At 60.4% G+C, this 27759-nt stretch overlaps 1 protein-coding gene across 2 annotated transcripts in view; it reads right to left on the bottom strand.

Annotated features, from left to right (window-relative positions):
* The window catches only part of ZC3H3 (zinc finger CCCH-type containing 3), a 101835-nt gene that overhangs the window by 57534 nt on the left and 16542 nt on the right, over positions 1 to 27759 (bottom strand). For both annotated transcript variants that reach the window (XM_003903242.5, XM_009213740.4), the window contains exon 4: positions 9540 to 9693. In XM_003903242.5, coding sequence (XP_003903291.3) covers positions 9540 to 9693 — 154 coding nt within the window. The remainder of the gene's footprint in view (positions 1 to 9539; positions 9694 to 27759) is intronic.

The raw sequence follows: 27759 nt of genomic DNA on the forward strand, positions 1-27759 counted from the left end.
ACTTCACATCAAGTCAGCAGATGTCTTACGTCCCAGCGATCCCACGTGCAACAGTCATGGAAACACAGGTGCACAGAAAGAGCTGCACGAGGACTCAGCAGGCTTTATTCACAATCACCCCAAACTGCAAGTGACTCAAGTAAAATTAATAAAGTGTGGAACAAGAAAGGAAGGCTCCCTGGCAAAGACGGGACGTGCACTGTGAAGCCAGCAATGACACGAGCCTGAATCAGGTGCCAAGCGAGTGAGCCAAGCTGGAAGAAATGCAAGAACATCTGACTCCATTTCCAGAAGCTCCAGAGCAGGCAGTTAGTCTATAGTGAGAGACTCAGACCACAGGATGCTCCAGAACAGGCAGAAAATCCACAGTGAGAGGATCAGAGCTGGGGCTACCTCTGGGGGTGGAGGCCTCTACCGGGAAGAGGACAGAGAAGGGCAATGGTGATGTTCTTTATCTCAACGAGGTATGTGTTGCACAGGTGCATGCGTTTTGGGGTTTCTGTTGTTGTTTCTGAGACAGAGTCTCACTTTTTTGCCTAGGCTGGAGTGCACTGTCAATCATGGCTCACTGTAACCTCGACCTCCTGGGCTCAAGCGATCCTCCTGACTCAGCCTCCTGAGTAGCTGGGGTACAGGTACATGCCACCATGCCTGGCTAATTTTTCTTTTTTTTCTTTTTTTATTTTTTAAACTGTAGAAACAGCCGTCTCACTACGTTGCCCAAGCTGGTCTTGAACTCACAGGCTCAGCTATCCTCCTATCTCAGCCTCCCAAAGTGCTGTGATTACAGGTGCAAGCCTGTAATGCACCTGGTGATTCATTTGTTAGAACGCATAGACTGTTAGATTTATACCTCCCACTGTATGTAAATTCTACCTAGAAAAGAACTGTGAACAAATGTGGACCCCTAGTTGGTAGCCCTGCTTTGCTCCGTGGTATCTGTTAATAGCACTGGAACTTGTGTGCTAGGCCCGAGCAAATGAGCAGACAGACTGAGAGAGTGATGCGGCAGCTGCCTCCTGGCTGGAGAGGTCAGGAGCACGGAATGACGGAAGGCTGAGTGAGCCAGCAGAGGTGGAGTGGAACTCATGCTGTCAGGGTGAGGGTGTGCACGGGAGTGGCAGCAGACACTCAATGCCCTTGTTCTGACTCAAGAGGGCAGCAGCATGCGCCCCCAGGCCAGGACCTTAGCACCACCGACACCTGCGGCTGTGTGATTCTTGGCCAAGGCAGGCCGAGAGCCACTGCACCCCAAGGAGCCGGGGTTCTGCAGAGAAACAGCTGACTCCAGGGTGAGCCTGGAGCACCTGCCGTGCAGAACGTGAGGACGTGCCCAGGAACGAAAGGACGCATCAAAGGGACGTAGGCCAGCCTCAAGCGGCTTCCACCAGCCAAGGCCGGGACCAAGTGAGAACCAAAATCACACAAAGCAGATCACAGCCCATCAAGGGGAGGAAAATCACAGAGCAGATCACAGCCTATCAAGTGGAGTAGGACTCCTGAGTCCACACCGCTAAACCAGTCAACAATGATGCAGGGCAAAGGGGACAGGGAAAGCCACCGCTCACAGGATGGAAGGAGAGGTGGGAAAGTGATCCCAACATCTTGAATGAGTGGACAGAAGTCCAATAAGAAACAGGATGCTCCCTCAGTCCTCACGCTTCTCCCCAACAATGGCCCAAAGTAACCTGCTCCGCAGAGAAACTGCCAGATGACATAAACCCAGTGGTCAGGCCAACACCGCTACGCCAGGCAGCCTGAGGCCACACCAGTGCTGCCATGGCTTTCCCGCCAAAATGGTAAATCTGCATCTTATCACAAAAAGACGTCAGATAAGCCCAGTGGAAGGGTCACAAAATAGCTGGCCTCTCTTGTCCAGACTCCCAGCCCTTCCTGCACTGGAGAATTGCACGTGGTCACAGAGACGTCCCAAAGCACCAGGCTCCAGGGGCACCAAGGCTCCCGCTTCTGTGCAAAAGCTCGTCTACAAAAGAAGAGAAAGCAATACTGCAAATGCGATGAAATATCATATAAACAACTGCTGAGTTTCGGTAAGGGAGTCCTGGGTGGTATTTTTGCAACTTCCGTAACTGTAAAAGTATATCAAAATAAAAAGTTATCCCAAAAAATTAAATGCAAGAAGCTAATTAGGAGAAGAAAGAGGAAAGAGCCCAGGAGCCACACAGCTACTCTGCTCCCTCCCAGGGGTTCCCAGAACAGCCAGGACAGGGAGACTCAGCACCCAGGCCAGCCCTAAGGCTTCTGCACCCACCTGTCCATCAAGCAGCACTGCCTTCCTAATGCCCCCCAACCCCGCCACCAGTCACTGCCACTTCATCCCTGCAGCTGGGTGGGCAGCAGCAGGAAGCTGCCCCTGAAGGTGTAGCCATAAAGCCAGGAGGGCATCCTGGGGTCCACATGGGCCATGAGCTACAGAGCAGTCCCGCCTCTGACAGGCAACAGCCCAGGACCAGCACCGCCTGCCCCTGCCCCATCCTGGCAGCTGTGGTCTTTTGGTGCTGACTGCAGCCATCTGTAGGCAGAGGTCTTAGTGGAGTCCCGGGAAAGGCGGAGCACAGACGCAATGCTGTGGTCAGGAGGGCCCTGGGTAGCCAGGGGCCAGGGCAAGCCTGGACACAGATTTGACACCTGCTGACCAACAGCCCCACACAGAAGCTGAACCAGGCCCGTCACTACATGGCTGTCTGGTATGGCCAAGTCCAGGTTCCTTCCGTGGTCTCTGGGTCTCACGTGTGCTACCTGGGCTGCCAGCAGCTCAAGGCCTGGCCAAGTCTCTGCACTTGAACACGCTGTGCCTCCCACAGGGCTTTCTGGGGCTCCCCAGTGCTGTGCCAGCTGCTTCCTTCCCCAAGAGAGTCCCCTCTCTGCCTGGCAGGCACCACAGCTACGAAGAGGCCCCAAAAAGCCTGTCCCTAAGTCCCCATGGGGCCACAGCTTCCATGCAGGCAGGGCCAGACACAGGGCAGGCCCTCAACACACCAGGTGAGCAAATGCGAGTGAAGGAGCCAAGGAGAAAGGCGGAGAAAGGCAGAGAAAGGCAGGAACCGCCTGGGCCGCGCACCGGGGACCGAGGCAGGGGCTGTATCACGCAGCCTGCTGCAGCCACCTGCCTGGGGGGACCCTGGAAAGAAGGTCAAGAAGCCAGACCTTGGCCTGAGTGACAGCACCCACAAAACCCAATAGACTCAAGGCTCCTACCCAGTTAAAAACCACAACCCAAACCATCACCCCTCTATGTGAAGCCTTGTCAGGCCAGGTTCTCTCAGAACCTGCAGTGCTAGAGCCTTCCTGCCCTCCTGGCTCGGGGGGAATCAGGAGACCCCGGAACTTAGGGTCACCTGCACCCAGACCCCCTGACCTGAGCCCACAGCCTCTGAGTGTGGCCCGCTCACCAGTCATCTTGCCTTGCCAGCCTGCTGTCCTGCCACGGAGGCAAGGAAAGGCTGTGGAGGCTGTAGTGGCTCCAGGCTGCCCCCAGAGCTGTGCTAGGACATACAGGGTAGGCAGCAGTGCTCCCAACCAGCCTCCTGCCCCACGCAGCCCTGTCCTCCCCGGCTGGAGGGGGTCACCCCATGTTCTGCCCACTCACCACTCTGGACCTACTGGCCCCCACACTGCTGTGTGGACCAAGCAGCCTAAGGGGGATGGGAACCGGGGGCAGAGGGGTACAGGGCGGGGCAGAGGCAGAGCCATGGCTCAAACACAAGCCACCAATGTGAGCCTCCCCCAAGAAGGAGCTGAGAGCTGCCGAAACCACACAAGCCGCATTTCCGGGCCCTTTGCAGGCCAGGACCACTGCCAAGCCCAGGGTGGCAAATGCCGAAGGACCCCGCAGGGGCTCCTGGCTGTGAGGGAAGCCCAGGAGCTAATTTTTTTGTATTTTTAGTAGAGACGGAGTTTCACCATGTTGGCCAGGCTGGTCTTGAGCTTCTGTCCTCAAGTGATCTGTCTACCTCGGCCTCCCAAAGTGATGGGATTACAGGGGTGAGCCAGTGCACCCGGCCATGTCTGTTAGACGTCAACATAAGCTTTGGAGGAGACACTCAACACCAGGGTACCCAGAGTTGGGCCATGATGGAGTGCTGGGGTTTTTTGTTTTTGTTTTTGAGACAAGGTCTTGCTCTGTTGCCCAGACTGGAGTACAGTGGCATGATCATGGCTCACTGCAGCCTCAACCTCCTAGGTTCAAGGGATCCTCCTGCCTCCTCAGCCTCCCACGTAGTTGAACCCACAGGCACAAGCCATCACGCCCAGCTAACTTTAGTACTTTTTGTAGAGATGGGGTCTCACCATGTTGCCTGAGCTGGTCTTGAACTCCAGGGCTCAAGCGGTCCACCTGCCTCGGCCTCCCAAAGTGCTGGGATTATGGGTGTGAGCCACCATGCCTGGCCACGGGGCACTGGTTTTACATAAGGATTCATCCCAGGTTCCTCTGACTGGCACACCCTGCAGGGCACATCAGAAGATGGCGAGAACCCTGCTGTGGACTGAATGTTTGTGTCCCTCAAAACCCAATGCTGCAGTCCTGGCCCCAGCGGGATGGTGTGAGGACGCAGGGCCTTCAGAGGTGATGAGGTGAAGTGGTTCTGAGGTGGGGCCCTCGTGATGGGACAAGCATCCTCAAAAGAGACCCCGGGGTGCACACGCACTCACCACGCTCTCCCTGCCTCTCTCTGGCCATGTGAGGATGCGTGGGAAGAGAGCTGTCTGTAAACCCGGAGGAAGTCCCTCGCCAGACACCAAGTCTGCCCAGCACCCTGGTCTCGAACGTCCGGCCCAGGACTGTGAGAAGTCAGCGTCTGCTGAAGCCCCAGTCTGTGCTACCGTGTGACACGGCCCCGGTCGACAAAGATAGTGCCCAAACCAGAAGACTGGCAAGAGGCGGGGCAGGGCGGCTGGTGTCCCAGGAGGCTGTGCAGGCACACCTGCTCATTAAGGAGACACGCATGGGGAGCGCAGCATCGTGGCGGGGACTCCTCCCTTCCCCGGGCTGAATCCCTCTTAATGAGGCGTCACTTTGGAGAAGCGTTTCAGAGCCCTTCAAAATCCTGGCCTAACCCTCGTCAAAACTGTACAGATTACTTAAGATTTACCGCACAGACACAAGATAAAATAAAATAAAATAAGGCAGCCCAGCGAGAGGCAGCCCCTGACAGGGCCATTTGTAGGCAGGATGGAAAAGCCTCCGATTCATCTGCTGAAGCGCAGCAGCTTCTGTTTATTTCGCACTTTCATGTCAAATGAATTTGGAAAGAGAAAAAAGGTGACAGGCAGTTAGGGACATAAGTCACATTTCAGCTTCAGTTCAGATTAAAGAACTTGCTGGAGCTGGTGAGGGCACCAGCAAATCCACAAATCTCAGAACAAAAAAATTAAATCCCCTCAGTAGAGCCTGAGGCTTCAGGGTGGCTCCTCCAAAACCCTTCACTGACCTTCTGCCTCGCACCCCTGCATCCCAGGCCCACTGAGCCTCTGGGCTGGCTCCAGGCCTGGCACCCCCGGGACAGGCTTCACTTCAAGGCAGCAGTCCTGGGGCCCGGGGAAGGGCTGGCCAGGGCCGGCTCTCAGGGACCACTGTGGCAGGGCCAGGGCACGCGTAAAGCAGCAGTACAGTAAGCTCCCAGTGTCCCCGGGCCAGAGCAACAGCCCCTTCCTGTGTATTGGGCAGATGTGACGGGCACCACACTCAGCAAAACAGCCCAGTCCCATGCCTCAGCTTCTGGGGAGAGATGGCACATGGCCAGCACACCGCCAGCATGACCCCGTCAGCTATTGCCCCGCCCCAAGTAGCCACATGGCCGGGCATCTGGAGGCAAGGGCAATGCGGCCTCTGATGGGAGCAGAGGTGGCACCGTGGATGCCACCCCTTGAGGCAGGAGTCCCGTCCTGCTCGTGGCACACAGGCACTGCTCCTTTTCTCCTCCCACCCTCTGCCCCACCCCAGTCTCTACGTATGATGTCTGGAGCATGCCTCAATGGTGTGTCCATCCTCAGAGACCTGGCTGGCAGCACGCAGAAGCCCCAGGAGCTGCTGCCCAGCAGCCTCTGTCTTCTGTCTGACGATGAGCACTGGCCGGTCACAAACCGGAGACTACCAGCCAGCACCCAGCCATCTCCCCACCACCTCCTCCAGCACCCAGCCGGCTCCCTACCGCCTCCTCCAGCACCCAGCCGTCTCCCCACCACCGCCTCCTCCAGCACCCAGCCGTCTCCCCACTACCACCTCCTCCAGCACCCAGCCGTCTCCCCACTACCACCTCCTCCAGCACCCAGCCGTCTCCCCACTATCACCTCCTCCAGCACCCAGCCATCTCCCCACGGCCTCCTCCATGCCCAGGCCCAGAGAAAGCTGCTGACAGGGAGGCCCAGGCTTATTACAAACCCAGCCATCAGGGGCCCCGATGCTGTCCACATGGGCCCAACACGACCACCAGGCCGACAGTAACTTTCTACTTAAATTAGGAGAGGGAGAGAGAAGGTACGTGTGCCAAATCACCCCCTGGAACAGGGCAGAGGCCTAGGCTCAGGCCAGGCACCCACTTGCCCACCCTCCCTCCCTCGGGCTACAGGGAAGGGGAGTTTCTAGAGCTTCCCAGAGGAGGGAACAGGCCTAATCACACTGAGTCCTCCCCACTGCCCAGGGCAGAGCTAGGGCCAATAGCTCAGGGCCTGAAGCTCCGTGCTCGGAACTTGCGGGTCTGCTTCAACAACAGAGAAAGATGCCGAGGCGCTGAGGGGAAGAGGCCTCACGTATACACATGACTTCCTCTCAGGGCGACCAGATCTCCAATCACAGTGAGGGGTCGGCCGGGGGCATCCCACACTACCACACCAGCGCTATCCCTCAGCAGCTAGCCACCCTGCCTCCCTCCCCTCCCGCGTGTCCACCAGCCCCTGCCAACTGTGACCACCGTGGCTTCCAGGACTGCTGGGGCCTGCCCGCCAGCCCCTCCAGGGATGGGTGAGGGGGAGCTGGGGTCCAAGGAGAGCCCTGGTCTCAGGCTCCAGCCAGCCAACTGGCAGGACAGCCTGCCTTCTTCCTCTCCATGCAGCCCTTAGTCCATGGTGGCCTGGGCCTGCCCAGGGAGGGCTGAGGGTTCAGTCACATGCAGGCAGCCCTGGCTCTGATGGAGCACGGGAGATGGCGCATGGGCCAGGCCAGACCAGCTGCTGGCCCAGACAGGCCCTTTCTGCCTCAACAACCCAGAGCCCAGGCATGTGTACAGCCAACAGCAGGCCAGGCAGCCATGCTGGGACGCAGGTGACCCCGGGCAAGGAAGGCCCAGCCCACTGGTGGCCATTATTCCCAAGGTTTCCTAAGAGTCGTGCCCCTCAGCTCAACACCCTCCCCACCCCACCCCCACCCCCACAAGCCCAGGGCTCAGGCCCCAAACGGTCCCAGACGCCTGGCAAGGGGTGGAACAGGACTGGGGTGAGGTGGTCAGGAAAGCGGGGAGGGCCCCTCACACACCTCCTTAGCCACATGTGCACCCTGGGGTGGGCTCAGCCTGGCCTTCACACGTAGAGAAGACACTGAGGCCTGGAGCCCATGGCCACCAACCACAGCCAGGGCCTCCAGGGGTGGGCTGAATTCAGGCTCCTGGTGCTGGGGGTCTTGATCCATCAAAGGCGGGGTCTACTCCACCTCCTACCCACCCATGCCTGTGGTCCAGCCCCTACACCAGAGCACTCAGAAAGTAAAGGCCGCTCCCTGCAGGGGAGCTGGCCAGGCTTCGCTTTGGAAGAACAGGGACCTTGCAGGGAGCCTCTCAGCTGACCCGCTGTTCTCAGCTACATGGCACCGACAGGAGGCCCTGGGTGCTGGGCCGGCTGCCACCTCCTCCTCCTCCCGGCCTCCTCAGCCCCAGGGCCCGGGCACCCATTTCTGTGCAACAACACCGTCAGGGCCTCCTGAGCAGACCCAGCTACAGGACCCAGGCCAGCCGGACCCAAACCGGAGGCCTTCTCAGCCTTCAGAATCCTGAAGGAGAGGCCCTGCTGGGTCCACCCTGAGGAAAATCATCACTCAGCCCCCAGGTGCACCCCCAGGAGAGATGGACCCTCGACGTCGGGCTGACGACGACCACAGGACGGGGAGCAGGAGCGGAGAATCCATAAATCTGAACCTCATTCCCGATGATCTGGGGCTCTTATTAAGTAAATTAATTTAAGTTAATTTAGCTCGATCATGACTCCCGATCACAGTGATTTAGTGTGGGGGAAATTGCATTAGGAAAGGCCATGCTCACCAGATAGAAGAACGGAAGAAAATTAGATCCACTTAGCAATGTGAATTAATATGGAAATAGCAGGTGTAAATTTAACCTTATCGAGAGAATAAAAATTATCTTCATAAATTTGTAGAAATAGCCCCCGAGATGCTTATAAATCTATTTAAAACAAAAATATTACAAAAAGTGCAGTAAAATTAATTTAAAATATACTCCAGCTATTGCCTCCAGAAAAGTCAGCAGCAGGGCCAAGCTGAGTGTGGCCGGGTGATACGGGAGGCAGCAGGACACCGCCTGGTGGGCTTGCCAGCTGGCTGACCTGCCACAGGGCCCCAGAGCTGGATAGGGCTGCCCATACTGGTGGGTGGATCCCCTGGAGTTAGCCTCAGGCCTGGAAACCTCTGGCTGGCAGTAGGGAACCGCCAGACAGCTACGGTATGGCGGGTGGCGGTTCCCTGGACTATGGCTGCTCGCCCCGAGGCCCCGCCCACCATCTCTGGCCCATGCCACTCCCCCAGGAGCAGGCTCCCGCAGGGAGGTCAGAAGACAGACGGAGGGGTCTGCCACTGTCTGCTTCCCGCCAGGGCTATCACCCTCTCCCGATCCTGGAGATGGGGCACCACCACCACAGCAAAGGAAGGGGCCAACCCCCTAGGGCCAGGCCTCCTGAGGCCCAGAGACTGAGCAACCTCCACTGAGCAGGTGGCAAAGCCTCCTGGGGTGAGGGCCCCAGGAAGGCAAAAGCCGTTCCCCGCTGACAGAGCCGCCCTCCCAGCCTGCATCAAGGTCAGAGTGCGAGTGGGGGCCAGACCACAGGCAGGCAGCCAGCAGCAGGGCAAGGAGGAGCTCACATCACCACCTTGACAATCATACATTGACAGCTTCCAGACAGGCCGCTGAAGGCCCAGCCTCTCCCACCAGAAGCTACTCCCTGAGAGATGCTCAGACAGCACATGGCGTGGGCCCTGACTGTCCGGGCAGCGGAAGCTTCCATGGCACAGAGCCCTCACCAGCTAATAGGCTTGCTGAGAACAGCAGGGCATGTGTGCGTGTGTGTCCGTCCGTCTTCATGTGTATGTGGTATTCACAGGCTGGCCTCCTATTTGGTGCAGAAATTGCTAAAGACACAGAAAAATCAGGCTGGTCCCCAGCCTACGAGCCAAATGCCAAGCAGTTCTGGGATGCGCTCAGCTCCCCCTGGCCCTCGGGTTCTACCCTGCAGCGCTCAGGGCAGGGCCCGACAGCCCAGTTCCCATGCCTGCAGGAGCCCAGAGGAAGCCTTCCTACCTGGACAGTGAGAGCCGCCGGGCCCGCCAGGAGGGCAGAGACAGGGGGAAGGGCGGGGCGCTGAGAGGCGAGGCCGGCGTCTTCTTGACAATGCGGTAGCGGGTCTTGATCACCTTGCTGGTGGGTGGCGTCTGCACGGCACGCAGGCTGGATGCTGCGGAGAAAGCCCAGGGCACAGACGTGGGTCAGGGAAGGCCGGCAAGGGCAAGGTCAGAGAGGCTGCCCACAGCGCCAGCTCTGCCTACCGCCTCCGCCAGAGCTTGAAGACTCTCCATCACCCCGTGGATAAAACTCTCAACCCATGTGGCACACATATCCCCAGGGTGCCTGGCAGCCGACGCTTCAGGAGCTAGCCAGTGCAGCCTCTAGGAGAGGTGGGCACCAGCCCCTCACACCCTCTAGCCATCTGGAGAAGCAATGGAATGCCCACAGGAAAACCAGGAGAAGTCAGGGGCCTGGCAGCTGGGGATGCCTTGCAGTCCCCTAGACAGTATCCGCACCAGGTGGACTTGAGGTGGCTGGCTGACTCGCAGCAGGGCAGTGAGGCAGGCAGATGGGCCACCTCACCCAGGCCAGAGGTGGGGGGTTGAGAGGCTCCTGGCCTGTGCCCTGCACACGGGAGGGGTGCTGGAGCACTTACCTCCTCAAGCGGCACCTCCTCACCTCCGTGCCCAGACAGATTTATGTACTTAATCACTGTTTTCATAACATTTCGCAGGGTGATAGACACAACAGCTTTTTTCCTGCTGAACATTTCATGCAATTTACAGGAATCTATTGTCCGAATTCCCTTCCACTTGATAGCTGGCAATTTACCCACAGCTTTGAGCGTTGCATCTAATTGCCTAACTTGCATCATGTACAGCTCTGGCTGCCCAGGTGTGATGTACAGCTCAGCACCGATCATTAAGCTAACTGTAGCAGTGGGTGCAGGCCATGCCTCTAACAGCTCCCCTCGAAGCCCAAGGCTCAGGGGGCTGCTGAGAGCCTGCCCCTTCCACCCTCCAGGTGCCACAGGAGGCTCCGCCCCCTCCACCCCTCCAGGGTGGCCCCAGGGGCCCACGCCCCCTCACCCCACTCAGGGCCTTCCATTCCACCCCCATTCCATTCCATTCCTTCCATTCCACCACCCCTGGCTCCTCCAGGCCCCCATGGCCAGGGCCTCCTCCTTCAGTCAATTCCTTCCCCTATTGCCCCGGACCCTTCCGGTTTCCACCCCCTTCGTCCCTCCACCTCCATAGGATGTGCTTTCTATTTCCCAATTCTTTTCCAGAGCCCTAAACACAATGGACCTTGAGCATTAAGTCCTCCCTGAGCCTTCTGACCCCATCTCCACAGGCTTCATCCTCTCACCACTTTTCACCCTGTCAGATGTCAGCAAAGAGCCCCTCCCTCTGGCGTTTCCCCAGCACCATCCAAGCTGCAGCCTCTACCAAGGCACCTGTCAGCCTGCACGGGAGCAACTCAGGAACACTTGGCCCCAACACGGCATCAAAGCCTTCCCAAGAGGCCCCCCGAGTCCACATCAGAGAGTCTGCCAATTGAATTTTCAAGGTCTTACAAGCAAGGAGAGACCAGCAAAAAAATCAATAATAGCTTGTTTCAACTAAGCGCTGGAGAACATAAGAAGTCCTTAAGTTATCAATTACCCCGAGGTGACCTCCCCACCTTCCAGCCCTGCTGCAGGCTCCCTGCTTCTGCCTGAGGAGAGCAATGGGCTGCCCAGCTGCTCCTGCCCCACCTGGGCCAAGCTGGGGGCCAGCCTCGGCACCTGGGCAGTCAGGGCACCCACTGGAGCACCACCAGCTGTGGGGCCAGGGCTCAGGGTTGCCACCTGCCCACCCCCAACCCCAGAGTGCCCTGGTGACCCACTTGCCAGCCTGCAGCCTGCTTCCCACCACGGCTTCCCACAAGCCTCCCAGGCCGCCCAATGCCTGCTGCTCTGGGACGTAGAGCCTGGGGCAATGCTGGCCCCCTTGGAGCCACAGTGCGACAAAACTAGGGTGCAGTCCTGCTCAGAGGCCAGGTGGGGCCAAGCAAGGCAGGAGGGACACTGGGCCACACTCGGGCCCTGGGGGTTTGTGTTCCCCTCATCAACCTCTTTCCCCAAATTCTGAGCACAGGAGCCCCCAGACCTGGCCCAGTTCCATCCCCATCGCCAAGTGCACAGCATCCCTTTGGCTAAAATCACCTCTAACCTTGGGGACCACAGCTCGCCCTCCCTCCCAGGTCCAGCACATGCCAAGTCCTCTAGGAAGTCCCAGCCCCCACTGCACACAGGACCAGACTCTGCACTCTGGAACACTTCTGCCCAGGAGGGGCAGCTTGGGGCAGGCAGGGCCTGGCAGGTGGCGGCACCGTGATCACGCTCCCGCGCGGTGCTGACAGCAGTCAGGTCAGGCTTCTCTGCCTTACTGCGTGTTACGTCCCCTCCTGAAAACCACACGGTCATAACGCGGCCCCAACCTCTTGTCACAACCTCCTCAGGCTGGGCAGGTATGTTCTGCACATGTCACCTAGACAGACCCCTCTCCCACAGTCGCTAGCAGAGTGGGGGCACTTCGAGGGGCTCACAGTGGGAAGGTGGCAGCCAGTGTGGGGCCAAGCTGAGCTCTAGCCTGCAACCCACCCCCACAGCAGGGTCATGTCCCCCACAGCCTGGCCCTGCAGACCATGGGCAGTCCCTGTCATTCCCAGATGGGCAGCTCGGACAAGCTCATGACAACCCAGGACGGGCAGGGCACAGCCGGACAGAGGGGTAGTGGCAGATGAATTCTGAGCTGGGCCCCCAGCGGCTGGCAGGAGCAAGGGCACACAGACCCAGAAAGTCAGGGCTGCGGGAAGGAAGCGTCCCTCCCCGGCCCGGTTCCCCAGGGTGTGCGGCGACGGCGTGGGCAGGTGGTAAGGCTTGGGAGGCTATAGGACGCTGCTCTGTGGCCAAGCAGGACCCAGGCAGAAACAGGCCTCTTCCCTCCTCCCTGAGGACACAGGCCCAGGCGCCCATCCCTCCTGGCTGGCTGGGGTTTGTGTAGATAATCATGTTATTTAGATAGGATGTTGGTTTAATTCCCTTCATTACAGACTCCCAGGGCTGTAATTTTTTTCTCCACGTGACGCATTCCCGTGGCACACTCGGCGCACGTCGAGCCCCTTGCGCCTTTATTGCCGGCAATGCCCCGGCCCGTGTTATCAGCCCCGCACACACGGCCCTCTCCGCCCGCCATCAAGAGGTCACTTCTAATGACTAATCGATCTCATTAGCTTTCCTAATTAAAAACTTTACTACCGCAATGGAAGACAAACTACAAAAAAACTGCTGGCATCATATGTGAATGGGATATGAGCCCATCCATCAGCAGGGTTTGAGCTCTTGCACACGGCACCACCTCGGGCCAGGGGCCAGGTGGGGCAGCCCTCAGGCACCCCAAGAGCCCTCCTGTGTACCAAGCACCACATGCCCAACGATGCACCGTCAGGAGGGCGGCAGCTGAGGCTGGGCCCGGCCATCAGGGGTCCAGGAGTCTGGTCCCACCCCCGGCAGGAGCTGCTCCTGCAGAGCCTGGCCCTGCCCACCCAGCTCACTCTCCTCGGACAATTCCAACACAGATGGCTGATCTGATCAGATGGAAGTTGCAGCCTTTCTCTGTTTTACGCGGAGCAGGAGTTGAGGGAGAGTTCAGATTTTTATGGAACTTCAAAGGGAAATAACTAGCAAGAAAATGAGTTGCCAATTTCACAATTGGTTAATGAATAAAAAGATGAAACTAGAATTACTACTCTGTGCAAAGAACTGTGTGAGGCTGCCAAGCAGGAGAGAAGGCGGCTCCACCACTCCACTGTCCAGCCCACCAGGGCCAGAGTGAGTGTCCCAGGGAGCTGTCCAGCTGTCTGTCCAGCTCCCAGCCTGCCGATGGGAGCAGGATCAACTCCATCAGGGAGGGCCTCGCCCATTAACTGAGGTGGAGACCCAGACAGACTCTGACTGGCCCCAGGCCAGTATCCACCAGCCCCTGGGCCTCATGCACAGTGGGCTACAGAGATGGGAGCACCAAGGCCTCCAGAAACAGCAGGCACAAGAGTGGGCCCTGGTGCAGACAGGCCCAGCGCAAAGACAGCAAAACTGTCACTGCCGGGCTGCCGGCCCAAGACAGTACCCTGGTTCTAGAAGCCCCTTCCCCAAGCCTCCGCAGGCTTCATCCCAGCTGGGGAGTGGGGACGGTTGAGGAGGAGGCCAAAGACTGGCATGGAATTTGCTGGAATCGGCCATAGCCACCCCCACAGCAGCAGACAGGACGGTGTTGGGCCCATGAAGGGATGATGTTGACTTGCCCAACAGACGCCTCGCACCACGCCACATTCCTGACACAAGTGGCAGCAGTGAGCAGCCAGAATGGGCCAGGCCCACAGAACAGGCCTGGGGCAGCCCAGACCCTGCATGCAAGGAGAGCGAGCAAGGAAGGGGCCAGTCCAGGTGCAGCCCCCGGGGCTGCTACAGCGCTGCCCAGGGTGATGGATGGCTGTGGGCCATGGACATTCCAGCCAGTCAGGCCCCCCATCCCTAATTCCTGACAATTCCACCTTCTCTGTACATTACCTGATCTGCTTTTTATCAACAGTTGCCCTGGCACCTCACCATCTCCACACTGCCTATGCCCTTCTCTGACTAATGGCAGCTTAAACGCTGCAAACCCACTTCTCCTGGTGTCTGTGACCTAGTTCTGTGTCTTTCCAGTCCTGTTGTAGTTTTTGAGGTGGTGCCAACTCTGTGCCAGCCCAGGTCTCTGGCCCCGGTGCCCTGAGCACGAGGCAGGAGGGGCCTGGCAACAGCACAGACTAGGGATGGCACCTTCCAGTAGGGCCGTGAGTGTCCCGCAGGCAAGCAGGACACAGCCTAAAGAGAGGGCAGGAGGCCCTGTGCCGTTCCCAGAAACCTGAGTTCACGAGGCCCCCCTACACAGCTCCAGTCACACTCCCCGCCCCACTCACTGGCCGGGCCTCTTCCTCTCTCCCTCCCGCACTGCCTGACCAACCCAGAGCTCAGGGTTGCGCCTTCAGCCCCACAGCCGCAAGAGGGCGCCAGGGACGAGGCAACGACTCCCAGAGAGCAGAGTTCCCACGATTAATCGCCTAATTAGAGCTGTGATTACAACAGAGAGTGCTCAGTGGCGCGGGGACGTCCACGTGGCGGGCGGAACACCGGGAAGTGCCCCTCCAGGAGAGCCAAGCCTGCCTGGAAGGAGCAGAGCCTGGGGTTCCTGAGAGAGGGGAGAGCAGGGCACAGGCACAGGACTAGAGGAGTAGGGGCTGCAAGAGGCTGGGACAGCCTGGGCGGGGGGTGCCCAGGCACCGTGGGGAAGTCGGGGCAGGGAGCGTGGGAGGAGAGCTGGGGGCACTGGGAGTCAGGGCCAGGCCTACCCTGTGCTCCTGCCTGGCTGGCACCATGCTCACACCCGCGGCCTCAGCTGGCTCCACAGCCTCTGGTACCATGCCGCCCTCAGGAAGCACCTGCCAAGCGCAGGCCCCACCTTCCACCCCTGCAGGTCCAGCTCAAAGACCCCTCACACCCCCACCCCTCCCAACTTGGCTAGGAGACTGCTGAGGGGCAAAGGCAAGGGAGTAGGGGGCGCCCCAGGGAACGGGGCAGGCAAGTTCCAGACCAGCCGACAGGCAGGTGAGCCCAGAGGCCCCATCTCCTCTGCTGCAGCTGGCAGGTGATCCCGCCCCCACCAAGGCTGCTGAACACCCAGCACCAGGCCCCATGCTGGAGGCTCACGGAGTCCCATCAGGCAGCGTCCCTGACAGCAGCTGATCGCGCTCTTGGAGAAACAGCCATGAAAACTCCAACAGAGCATATGGCCCATGTTCCTGAGAGCCCCGGGCTCTTGCATTTCAGGCCGTGACGTATGTCTGAGTGGTGCGCAGACACCCAGACCTGGTGGGGGCACAGCGCCTGCTACTGCAGCCAATCAGAGGTAGCGTTCGCAGAACTGTCTCCCGTTGAAGGCAGCTCAGGTAACAGTTCTCACTATTCCTAGGGCAGGAGGCTCTGACCATCGCGAGCACAGAGCCCTTCCCTGAACAGCCCAGGCCTAGTCCGGGGCACCTCCTGGAAGGCACCCGGGCCTGGCAGCTCCTCATAGCCTTTGCTGAGGCTGGTGGGGGTGGACAGGGTAGCCCAGCCAAGGTGAAGGGCTGTGGAGCAGCTGAAATCAGTGAAGCTCGCCAGTGCCTGACCACCAAGGGTCCCTCCACCAGGCCCTTTCTGAAGTTTGGCCCAGTCTGAGTTGTCCCCTGGGGCCGCACGGTCACCACCTTGGTAGCCTGGTGCTCACCCCCAGCCCTTCCACGTGCTAGGTCCTGAAGGTGGCGAGGCCAACGCTACACTGGGGGTGACATGGGTTCTGGCCTCCAAGGAAGGGTGGGTAGATCCCAGGGGCCATCAGGAGCAGCTTCCCTGAGGTCCACCATGTGCAGGGGGCAGTGAGGTCAAACAGGAGGTCTCTGGCTCTCAAGTGCCACCATGAGGTCCACAGGAGACTGCCTGCTCTCCCAGGAGCCTCAGGCCATGGGTCCCCATCACTCCCACCTGGGTTGCCACTGCAGGCCCCACCCTGGCTCGGGCCCTTGTCTCCCCAGTGTCTGCATCATCTACAGTGGAGCTGGCCTGGAGCCACTGGCCCACCCAAGGCCTGCCTGCCAGCGTCCACTTGGTGTCACCACACAGCAAGCATGATCCTGCCGGGACACACAAGTGCACTCAAGAGCACACGCGCAGAGACTGACATGCACATGGTGGGCGGTGGGCATGCACACAGGCGTGAGCACACGGGCCTGGTCATTCCCGATCCTGTGGTTCTCGCCGCTAGCAGCCAGGACAGGGCCAGGTTGCTCACCCCACAAACCTGTACCCGGCTCTCGCTCCCCCACTCAGGCCCTCGAGTTTTGTGCTGAGCCAGGCTGTGCAGCTCAAATGCGGCCCAACCCAGGAGCTGGGCTCACCGCCTGGACGTGCACCTGTGGGCACCCATCTGCAGGACCAACAGCCTCATTTCTACTGACACCTGGTGAAGTTAGGGGCTGCAAGGCCACTCTCCAAGGCCACTCTCCGAGGCAGGACAGGAAAGCCTCCTTGGTTTTTTGTCTGTTTCTTCTCTCTGCCCTTCTCAGTCCCCTCCCTGTCTGGCCCATGTGCAGCTAGGCCCGGCCGCCGCAACTGCTGTGGTCCTGGGTGTCTGCTCCCGCAGGACGAGGCCTGTGCCTGGCCAGTGCCCCCACCATCCTGTAGACACACCCCTCGGTGAACGCTGGGAGCTCAGGGAGCCTGCCATGCCCTGCACCCACTGTCTGGACTCACCAGTCCTTACTGCTGGGTTCTGAGAAACATGAGGGTCAGTCCCTGGGGCCCAGGCCTGCCATGGGGCTCCTGCCCCGCTCCCCGATCCAGAAGCCCAGCCTCTGCTCTTCTCTTCCCCGACCACAGATGGGCAGTTCCCAGCTGCTTTTCTCACCTAGACACCGAGAAGAGCAGGATGGAGCCAGCCTGTGGCGCACACACACTCCCCGGCCTGCAACGCCTCAGCCCTCCATCGCGCCAGCCAGGCGGGTCATCGGCAGGGCCCCTGGGGCGCAGCGAGGGGCTGCAGCGATTAGTGCTGATGAGCACACAACCCAGCTGGTCATGCATGACATCAGCTTCCCGCAGACAGCACTGGTAGGCTGTGGGGACCCTGCAGTTGTGCGGAAAAGTGGAATCAAAGTGGGCACCACGGGAGGCTCAGCCTCTCCCCACAAACGGGCCTCCCAGGCTCCTCCACTGTTTGGAGGGAAAGATCCAGGTAGGGCTCCTGCCTGATTCTGGCCAGGTCAGGCAGAACATCCCCATCACGAGAAGGGAGGCACCTCTGCCCCTCCTGGCCACCACACAGAACCCACAATGCCAGCCACATCAGCTGAGGGCAGTGGGAATGTGGCCAAGGCCTAGAGGAAGACACCAGCCCATGATGCCCACAGATGGTACAGCTGGGTCAGGCAGGTGCTGGGCCAAGGAGCCTTTGCGGGTGCCTTTGGAAGGGATGGAGCCTGGAAACACCAGCCCCCTCCACCTGCACCGGCGCTCCACCTGTCATTCAAGACAGCTGGAAACACCGGCCCCTGCACAGGCGCTCCACCTGTCACTCAAGACAGCTAAAACACCGGCCCCTGCACAGGAGCTCCACCTGTGTCACTCAAGACGGCTGGAAACACCGGCCCCTGTACAGGCGCTCCACCTGTGTCACTCAAGACGGCTGGAAACACCGGCCCCTGCACAGGCACTCCACCTGCGTCACTCAAGACGGCTGGAAACACTGGCCGTTCCACCTGCGCACCCAGACCACCATCTATGTGGGCAGACCCCTGGCTGTGTTGTCACAGGTTCACTGCCCATCTGGAGCCAGCCCCAGGGGTTGCCCACACTCAGCACCCTGGCATCTAGCCAGCCCTGCTGGTTCCAGCCCAGGCCCTGCAGGTTCGGGGAGTGTGCTGGTGACACGGCTGGGCCCTCCACCGCTGCTGGCCCTCCCCTTGCGTGCTTGCGTGTGCTTCAGGCCCGTCCATTTCTATAAATGAGCCGCAATGGCAGCCGAGGCAGGGGGCGGCTGGTGAGTGCCCCACCCCCATGCTGGTGCGGTGGGAGCTGCCAGGACCGCGCTCTAACAAGCCTCAGATGTGGGATGACTGGAACCACAAAGTATGAATTTTTATGAGTCTAATAAATCACTTCACTTTTCTTGTGCATGATGGCTCCCAGGACCTCAAACGCTGCAGACGGAGGGCAGGAGCTCCTGTGTGTGGTGGTGGCCAGGAGCAGGGCCACGGGGCTGCTGGGGTCCTCCTGGGCAACCTCAAATCCTCTGGCCCCACGCCCTGAGGCTGCTCAGCAGGGTGGAGCGCAGAGACCTGCTCGCTGCCGCCATTAGGCCCTCCCTGCCAGAATCCCACGTTGGCAGAAAAACTTGCCTCAAAGCCTCGTCAGCACGAAAGGAAACTTTGCAATCACACACACACACACACACACACACACACACACACACACTCGCTCTCATGCACATGCTCACCCCACAACAGAGACGGCAGAGGACTCCAGTCTTGAGAGAGGAGGAGCAGGCGCACCCGGCCCCTCCTGGGAGCCCTGCCAGGACTGTCTTGGAGGCTGGGCCCCAGCACCTCCCCAGGTGGGTGCAGCACGTGGCTGGCCACATGAGAGGATGGCCCCTCAGCTTTCACGCCCCGGCCTCGCGTCCCTGGGCTGCAGCCCTGTGGGATCTGGGGATTCATCTTTGACAAACATTTACGGATTATCAAATCACAACAGCAGCCCGACAGGGCCATAAGTCACCCTAAGCAGCCGTTCGCAGTGCAGTCTGAATTTGGGCAGCTCAGTGATGACAAATGACCGCTATCAGCCGCCCTGTCCCCCAGTGTGGGATCCGTGCTCTCTGTTGTTCCACACTACCTGGTGTTTAATGACAACACTGTCAGCCAGAGATGCAGCACCACCGAAGCTGCCGCTGCAGACTGTCAGAGCCCTATTAAAGGGAAGATTGAGACCCTACTCTTCTTAAAGTCACTCAAGCAACACAAGCTGCTAGTTCCTGTAATTATTGTGCGCAAGCCATCGATCGCACGCCGGCACCTGACCCGCCTGTATGAAATGAGAATAGTTTGCTCTGTGACAGTCACTATAGATTATAGAGGGTGGGGCTTCCTCCCCTCTTCCCCACAGCTCTACCCAGCCTCAGGTGCAGGGGAAGAAAGGGGGCCTCCCTGCCCTTCACGGCTGGAGGGGACAGTGCAGCATTCACCCAAAAAGGGTGAACACAGGCCTTGGGCAGGGGTGCAGGGGAGCAGGAGGAAACGGGACCAAGCTGGCCCTGTACCCCAGGCCACGCTCCAAGCAGGTGGGGTAGGCTCAGGGTATGCAGGCTGCAGTGAAAGACAGCTGGGCTTGGGCCTGGCCAGGTGTGTGCTGCCAGGCGTGCACCCAGCCTCCGTCCCCACTTCACAAAGAAGGGGACTGGGGTCTAGGGCACGTGCTTTGTGAACGATGTTCCCCAAGCTCTCCCCACCGGCCTGCAGCCCCAGCCAGCCTGGAGAGAGCCTGTGTGCCCAGAACCCCAGGCCTGCAGCTCAACCTGCTCCCCGTCTCACCATAAGAGGCACCTGGGACGGGCCCTTCCCAAGGCTGGGAGCTCTGACCGGATTGAGAACGCCTCTTCACCTTGTCTCTGCTTTGATCCCCAGCTCCCGCCTGCCCGGCACCTGAGCTCCCTCCCCAAATCTCCAGGCCCACCTGTGCTCCCTGCCCCACCTGCACACATAGTTACTGGGGGCACCCAGACACTCGAGGGCGGAAGAGCAGCCCCCAGAGGACAGACCTGCTCCGGGCCAGGACAGCAGCTCCAGGCTCTGAGCGAGGCACAGCCAAGTCCCGAGGCCCTGGCCACCACGTCTCAGGGTACTGGACCTGGAGGCGGCCACTCAGCAGAGCCTCAGGTCTCCTGGTCCACAGGGCACCCAGCCCTTCCGCATGAACGCCATGGCCCTGGTGCTGCAAGAGGGGCTGGTGCTGTGGGCCAGCAGGCAGCTCCAGAGCCAGGATGCCTAGTGCAGAGTCAGGCTCCTGTTTGGGGGGACCCCGGTGATTCCACTGGGCAGCCCAGACTGGAAACGGCCTCAGCCTAACCCAGGAAGCCCCAGGCCCTTCCCTCCCAGCCCACCCTTGACCTTCACATGGCTGGGTCTGGTTGGATCCCAAGGTCAGTGGAACAGATCTGGGACCAAGTGGCTGCCGGGCGGCACGAGGACCCAGCTCCGCCATGTGGCACGGCCTTCTCTCAGGAATCCTCTTCTTCCTCTGAGCACAGCCCAAGAAAGATTCTTTGGAGAGAGTCCTGGCAACACCCTCTACAGAAAGCAGCAGCCCCCGAGAGAAACCGCGTGTCCAACTCAGAAACTGCAGGCTGTCAGGACTCCCCGGCCACATGCTGCTCTCCTCTGGGCCACTCCTGGCCTTTCCTATGGCTGTGGGACAGTGGGCAGGCCGCAGAGGGGAGGTCGTGGGTGCCAGGCACCAGGTGTGCCCTGAGGGCCTCCTCCAGGGCTGGTCTTGGCAGCCACAGCATCGGGGTCAGGCCCACCAAGGCTGGAGATGGTGCGTGGGAGCCACAATCGCAGTCTCAGGGACACTGGCTCGACAGCTTGTGCTCCCTCTGGGACACACAAACGTGCAACTGGGGACCCTGAGAAGGCAGCAAGGGGCTGCTGCCCTCAGTCGACCCAACAGGGGCCACAGGGGCAAGGGACAGAGGCTCCCCTGGCCTTGACTGGGGTGGCACCAGCCCGGCCGGCAGCCCATTGCCTTTGAGGGAAGCCCATCCCCTCTCCTCTGGATCCTCCATCCCCAAGCACGGGGTGCAGCCCCAGCAGCAATGCCTGCCTCCCGGCGATGCCTCCCCAGTGCACAGTGAGCAACGGACCCTATGGGGTCTAAGGCCAGGCCAGGGTGCAGCGAGCACTATGCCAGCCTCCCCAGGAAGGTGACTCACCGATCCTCTGAAGGAGAGGAGGGGAGGGGTAGCAGCGAGTGTGCTGACGGCTGACGGGGGCAGTGGGGCGACGGCTGACCGAGGGCAGTGGGGCACAGGGCCAGGCAGGCAGTGGCCCCGCATTTGGGTTAGGGTAGGAGCTGAGGAGGTGGGCTGCAGACAGGTCCCCGACCAGCTCCATTCCCCCTAACTAGACTCCTGGCCAATGCCCTGGGGCTCCAGCCTTCAGGGAGAGCACGGGGAAGGATGGGTGAGAACCACTGGGGCCAGCACCAGCCCTGGCCTTCAGGGCCCCAGACCATGGTGCAGTGGGCGGGACCTGGGGTTGGGAGCTCATCTTTCAGTAAGATGAGCTTATGTGTCTTGAAAGCGCAAAGGTTAAGAATGACTAAGCCTCACATGCCTCATTACCCCAGTCCTGAGCACCCCACGTCACAGCTGCAGAAACAGAGGCTCGGGGTGCACAGAGGCAAGCCCCAAGCGGCGGGCAAGATCTGACCAGTGTGCACGTGTGCTCACACTGGCACCCATGGGAAGGACAGGCGAGCGTGCCATGCTGTGTGTGCACATGGGCCACAGCAGCCCACACAGCAGCACGGGGCAAACAGCCCGCCTCACCTTTTTTTTTTTTTTTTTTTTTGAGACGGAGTCTCGCTCTGTCGCCCAGGCTGGAGTGCAGTGGCCGGATCTCAGCTCACTGCAAGCTCCGCCTCCCGGGTTCACGCCATTCTCCGGCCTCAGCCTCCCAAGTAGCTGGGACTACAGGCGCCCGCCACCTCGCCCGGCTAGTTTTTTGTATTTCTTAATAGAGACGGGGTTTCACCGTGTTAGCCAGGATAGTCTCGATCTCCTGACCTCGTGATCCGCCCGTCTCGGCCTCCCAAAGTGCTGGGATTACAGGTTTGAGCCACCGCGCCCGGCCCCGCCTCACCTTTCACAGCCGCAGGCCCCATGAGCAGGCCACCTGGGGACAATAGCCTAACCAGACCTCAGGGCAGCCAAGACCACCACTCCAGTCCCATGCCCAGGACTCATCATGGGCCCAAAGGCTGCACTGCAGGGGACGCAGAACACCCCCGCAGTCCAGAGGTGCCCTACCCTGTGGGAAGCCACGGCCCAGCACCTCTGAGCCCGACGGTGCCACAGGGGAGCTGCAGCCAGACCGCCAGCCCCATGCCATCCCAACAGACACAAACCACTCCATAGCCTGCCTAGGGCCGCTCCCCAGGCCTGGCAGGACTAGAACAGTACTGCTTGCCCTACCCACCTCCTTCCCACACGAAGGCACGATGGAGCTGGGTGGGCTTCTTCAGGGCCCAAGAAGGGGCCCTGGCAGAAGGCAAGAGCAGTGGGGGTGCCCAGAGCTCTGCAGGGCAGTCCCAGTCCTGGATGCATGGCCAGCATCATGAAAATGCTCCCAGGGGCCACCATGAGGAAGAGGCAGGTGGGGTCTCCTCCTCAACAGAACAAAGAAGATGCTGAGAGCTCTTTGGCAGGGGACTGACGTCTCCTGGGAGAGGGCAGGTTGGGGGCAGGCTCCCCTGACTTGGGAGGAGGTAAGAGCACCCTTCCCAGGCCACTCCAGCCCTGCATGCGGTGGGAGGGGCAGCTGCAGGCCACCAGGAAGGCCTGGGTGGGTGGAGCCGATGGCCAGCTGCCCACCCCGGGCCTCCACACAGCCCTAGTGCTGCTTTGTCCTCCCAGGCCCACACAGTGGGAACCAGCTGGGAAGCACTGGGGTGCAGGTCAGGGATGTGCCCAGATCCCAGCCGGCTGGCACCGCCCTGCTAACAGGGCTGTGGGGCTGAATCTCACAGCGTCCTTCTGCCCCACGGGACAGAACATCTGATTTCCCACTGAGGGCAGCTCATGGCACCCACCAGGGCCCACCGCTGCCCAGGAGCTAGGCCAGGAACTGCCCCCTCCCTGCCCTCATCCTCCAGCCTCGCTGGCTGGCAACCGTGATCTCTGCCCAGCAGCACCCCCTATGGCTGGGTTTCTGGCCCGTCTACCCAGAGAGGGGATCAGGCTTCACAGCGGCAGGTTTCCCACACACACTAACAGCCACACAGGCAGACGGCCCGCCCAGCCCATAGGGCTCTCACTGCGAACAGCTGGCCTGGGACAGGGAAACAGACCCTGGGAGGGGCAAGCCCGGCTCTGCCACAGCCCCTGCCCAGCCCAGAGTGTTCTCAACAAGAAAACCACAGCCACCCCAGGGGCAGCCTGGCTCCTCCCAAGAGGCCTTCAATGAGACGAGGCAAGGAGGCTGGAGACACAGGGCGGAGGCACAGGTGGTGGCAATGGCCCAAAGTCACGAGGCTACGGAGCACACCAAGACCCAGGTCGTGAAAGTGGTGATATGTGGGCACAGCCTCGGAAGTCTGAAGGCACTGACCCCACCCTCCACCCACTGGGACCCCCTCCCAAGCCTTAAGGGCTCCTCAAGTCCTGGTGCCCCACTGGGCAGGCCCTGCCCCCCAGCACTATGTCCGCCTCTGGGGAGCTCCCAGCAGGGAGGGGGACTGGCTGTGGGCAGGAAGCCCAGGTTGGAGCAGCTCGGGCCTCCTGTACATGGGGCATCTGCTACTTATGTTTTCAAAGGGCCCAGAAACAAGCCACACCTGCAACCGTCCAGTGGCACCCGCCAGGGCAGGCAGGAGGTGGGACAGGCACGGAGGACTTCCTGGGAGGCCAGCCCATCCAAGCAGCATCCCCACACCGCCTTACCTCATTCTCACCACCCCACAGCCGTGAGGCCAGGACTCAGCCCCGCCCCCACCAGTGCACCTGTCTGGGGCTCTCAGAGCCTGAGGCCCCCAGAAGGGGTCCCCAGGAAGAACGTAACTCGAGCACCCATGCACCTTTCAGAGGTGCTAGAACAGGAGGGAGGGTTTTTCTGTCCTCCACCCCCCACCCCACCCATGCAGCCCCAGCCTCTGGCCACAGAGGCAGCTCCCATATTGAAAGGAGAGCCAGCATCAATGGGCATGGCTGTCACGGGAGTTCTCCCTGCTGGGGGCTCAGGGGATCCCCACAAAGTGCCCTCTATGGAGGGGTCAAACTAGAAGAGGTGTGCCTGCCCAGGTGTGTCTCTGGGGTCCCTCTGCTGCTGTAAGCGTGTGGCCCAGTGCTGAGCCCCCTGACACCTGGTCCTCTGCCAGCCTTCCCTCGGAATCCAAGTTTACCTCTGAAATAGAACTGATGACCCGTGGCCTCAGCAGAGCCTGGCTGCTCACTGCAGATGTCATGCTGCTCCTGACAGGTCTTTGCATGGGCCACACACAACCCTGTGGGCCGCAGCACCGCACAGCACAGAAGACGCCCTGACCTGACGACAGGCCTATTTCCTTCACCTCATTAAAACTGTATTGGAAGCCAGGCACAGGGGCTCACGCCTGTAATCTCAGCACTTTGGGAGGCTGAGGCTGGAGGATTACCTGAGGTCAGGAGTTCAAGACGAGCTTGGCCAACATGGTGAAACCCCGTCTCTACTAAAAACACAAAAATTAGCCGGATGTGGTGGCGTGAGCCTGTAATTCCAGCTACTCAGGAGGCTGAGGTGGGAGGATCTCCTGAACCCAGGAGGTGGAGGTTGCAGTGAGCTGAGATCGTGCCACTGCACACTCCAGCCTAGGGAAGAGAGCAAGACTAAGACTCCGTCAAAAAAAAAAAAAAAAAAACCACACACACAAACGTATTGGGCTGAGTGCAGTGGCTCACGCCTGGAATCCCAGCACTTTGGAAGGCCGAGTTAAGCAGATCACCTAAGCCCAGGAATTGGAGACCAGCTTGGGCAACATGGTGAGACCCTGTCTCTACAAAAAAAAGAAATACAAAAATTAGCCAGGTGTGGTGGCGCACACCTGTAGTCCCAGCTACTTGGAAAGCTAAGGTGGGAGGATCACTTGAGCCCGGGAGGCAGAGATTGCAGTGAGATGGTGCCCCTGCACTCCAGCCTTGGTGACAGAGCAAGACCCTGTCTCAAAAATACATACATTGCCCTCTGATTTCAGCAAGAGCCCTGTCCTGGGTGACTTGGAGCCATCCAGCCTAGCCCTTCACGTACACAGAACCTAAGCCCCCTCATCCTGCTAGTCCAGGGCCCCTCAGGGGCAGGGGCTAGTGACAGGGGCTAGCGACAGGGCAATCTGCCACACGCCCTGCCCAGAGGTGCCCCAGACTAGGCCTCTTCTCCCTGGAGGAGGTGCTTTCGGTTGTGTTGGCTACCGCTCCCTCGTCAACCAGCACTCTGGTGGGCACCACCTGGCCCCCACACCTCCCACTGCACACAACCCTCCAGGTTTGCTCCACATCCCCGGGGGCTGTAGCAAAGACAGACGCACAATGAAACCGAGCTCACCTGCAGCACCAGTGGCTCAGAGCCCGACAGGGGTCCCACAAGAGCAGGCGGCTTCAGAACGCTCCCACCACACCCCTGCAGCTCATGCTTTCCCGACATCCTGTCTGCAAGGTGATCTCAGGGAGGGTGGTGTTTGCAGCCATCCTGGAAGACACTGCCTGCTACAGATGGAAGCCACCTCAGGACAACTGTCACCATTCCTCAAGCACCAGCTTGGTGAGCTCCCAGAGGCAGTGGGAGACCACAGCTTAGAATTCCAGGACATCCGTGTGAGGGCCCCTGTCCTCACACAGCTTGGGCAGGCAGACCCTCTGCTGCGTTCTAGGAAAGTGGCCACCGCCAGGCTTCATGCCACCAGGAGTGCGTTCTCTGCAGGCTGCCCCACCCCTGAATCACCCCGAGATAACACAGAGGGCAACTGGCGGGAGAAGAGCTGCCACCTCCCGCCACTAACCTGCTGGAGCCAGAGCGCACTGAGACGCAGCAACACTCCAGGGCCAACTGAGTCAGAGCGGGGCCGCAGGACGACGGAGAGCGAGCTGGCATGGGCTGGGGTGGGTGAAGGACGGGGCCTCACTACAGGCCTCACGGGGCCATGTCGGGGTACCCAAGGCCACCCAAGCGCCCAGGGCAGCCTGGAGGACTGCCTGGATGCCAGGAGTCTCCCAGACAGAGCTAGCCAGTGGGGGAGGGCGCAGTCCTGGAACAGAAGTCCGTGTTCCCAGGTGGTCCTGTCTCTCCAGGGCAGCCTCCCCGTCCCCCAATGGGCAGGAAGGGCAAGTGTGCCTGGGAGAGACACCGGGCACAGTGCCCCTGCGGTGCCCACAGCCTGTTTTAGGATGGGCCCTGGAGCAACATGGCCGGCACAGAGCAGACCCTGGTGGGCTCCGAGCCCCACTCTCTCTCAGCCCTTCCCACAACTCCAGCAGGTGGGGACACAGTCCCGGAGTCCACAGTTACTGAGACCAAACAGTCTATGACACCAGGCCCTAGGGGAGAGCTCCCTGGGGGTCTGGGCTAAGGTTCCCAGAGCCCCTGACACATGCCATGCTCTGCAAGCGCAGGGCAGCCTCGGTACTTCATGCCTGACTGCGCTGGTCAGACACACCTGGCTGAAGGGCCCAGAGCTCACCGCCAGCCGGTCTGCCTCAAAGAAACCCCAGCTGGGCCATGAGGCCGCGGCCTCAGAGCCGGGCCCCCAACCCATCACGCTAGCAGCGGGCAAGCCACACAAAGGTGGGTCAAGGAAGGGGCCAACAGCAGCTGGTCCCTGGCCCTGGGGGAGGAGACTGGCCCCTGTGAGCTCCAGGCGCACACCTGACACCTGCACTGGGCAGCACCTTCGAGGCAAAGGGGAATGAGCTGCGCTGTGCTGCACTGGTGGCTGCCTGGCCCTGGGCTTCAGCTCCCTGGGGGAACGAGAGGAATAGGGAGGGCAGCTGATGCTTCTGCACACAAAACCCCACAGCAGGGGACCTGCCGGCCACGCTCTGCCCCAAGCCCAAGCTCCATGTCCATGCTGCGCAGACCAGCCAGCGGCAGAAGCCGCACATGTGCCACGCCAAGTGCCACGCCAGTCCCTGGGCTGGGTGTAGACCATTGCCAGCCCCCGGATCAAAGGCGCCAGAGGGAGCTTGGGGTCCCCGGGCTGATCTCCGAGACCAGGGATCCGTAACACACACTCAAGCAAACCAACAGACAACTTGACACTTAACGTCTAGAAGCTGCTAAGTTTACGGTCATCATATCCAGCTACAGAATCCTCTGAAATTCCATCTGCTCTCTCTGCGAGCCCCGAGGCCCAGGCCACGCACAGTTGCACTTCGCCGTCCAGCTGGGCCAGATGGCCCAGGCCGTGGCAAGTGCTTGGCTTCTTCTGGCCTGGCCAGTCGGCCCAGGCCTCCCAGCAGTCGCACTTGGCCGTGCAGCCTGAGGCTACCCCAGGAGCTGGTGACAGTGCCAGCCTCCTGCCGAGTGAAAGCTCCTGACAGCAAGGTCGGCACGGCCTTGGACAGCCACGGGCAGGCGGACCAGAAAGGAGGGCCCTAAGGGGTGGCAGGTGGCGCAGGCACGGGCATGGCCACGGTCTCCTCTTCAGGATTCCCGTGGCCATCTAGAAGCCCTGAAGAGAGACATGTGGCCCAGCCCTTTCCAGAACAGCTGGGCCCAGAGACTCTGTGTCCCTCCCAAGGCAGAGCCACCCAAGGGACCCCAGAGCACGGAAAGAAGAGGTCTCAGCTGGGAGCCGGGACAGGAGCATCCCTGGGGCCCA

This window comes from Papio anubis, chromosome 8 (assembly GCF_008728515.1).
Source record: "Papio anubis isolate 15944 chromosome 8, Panubis1.0, whole genome shotgun sequence".
In the NCBI taxonomy this organism is placed as follows: domain Eukaryota; kingdom Metazoa; phylum Chordata; class Mammalia; order Primates; family Cercopithecidae; genus Papio; species Papio anubis.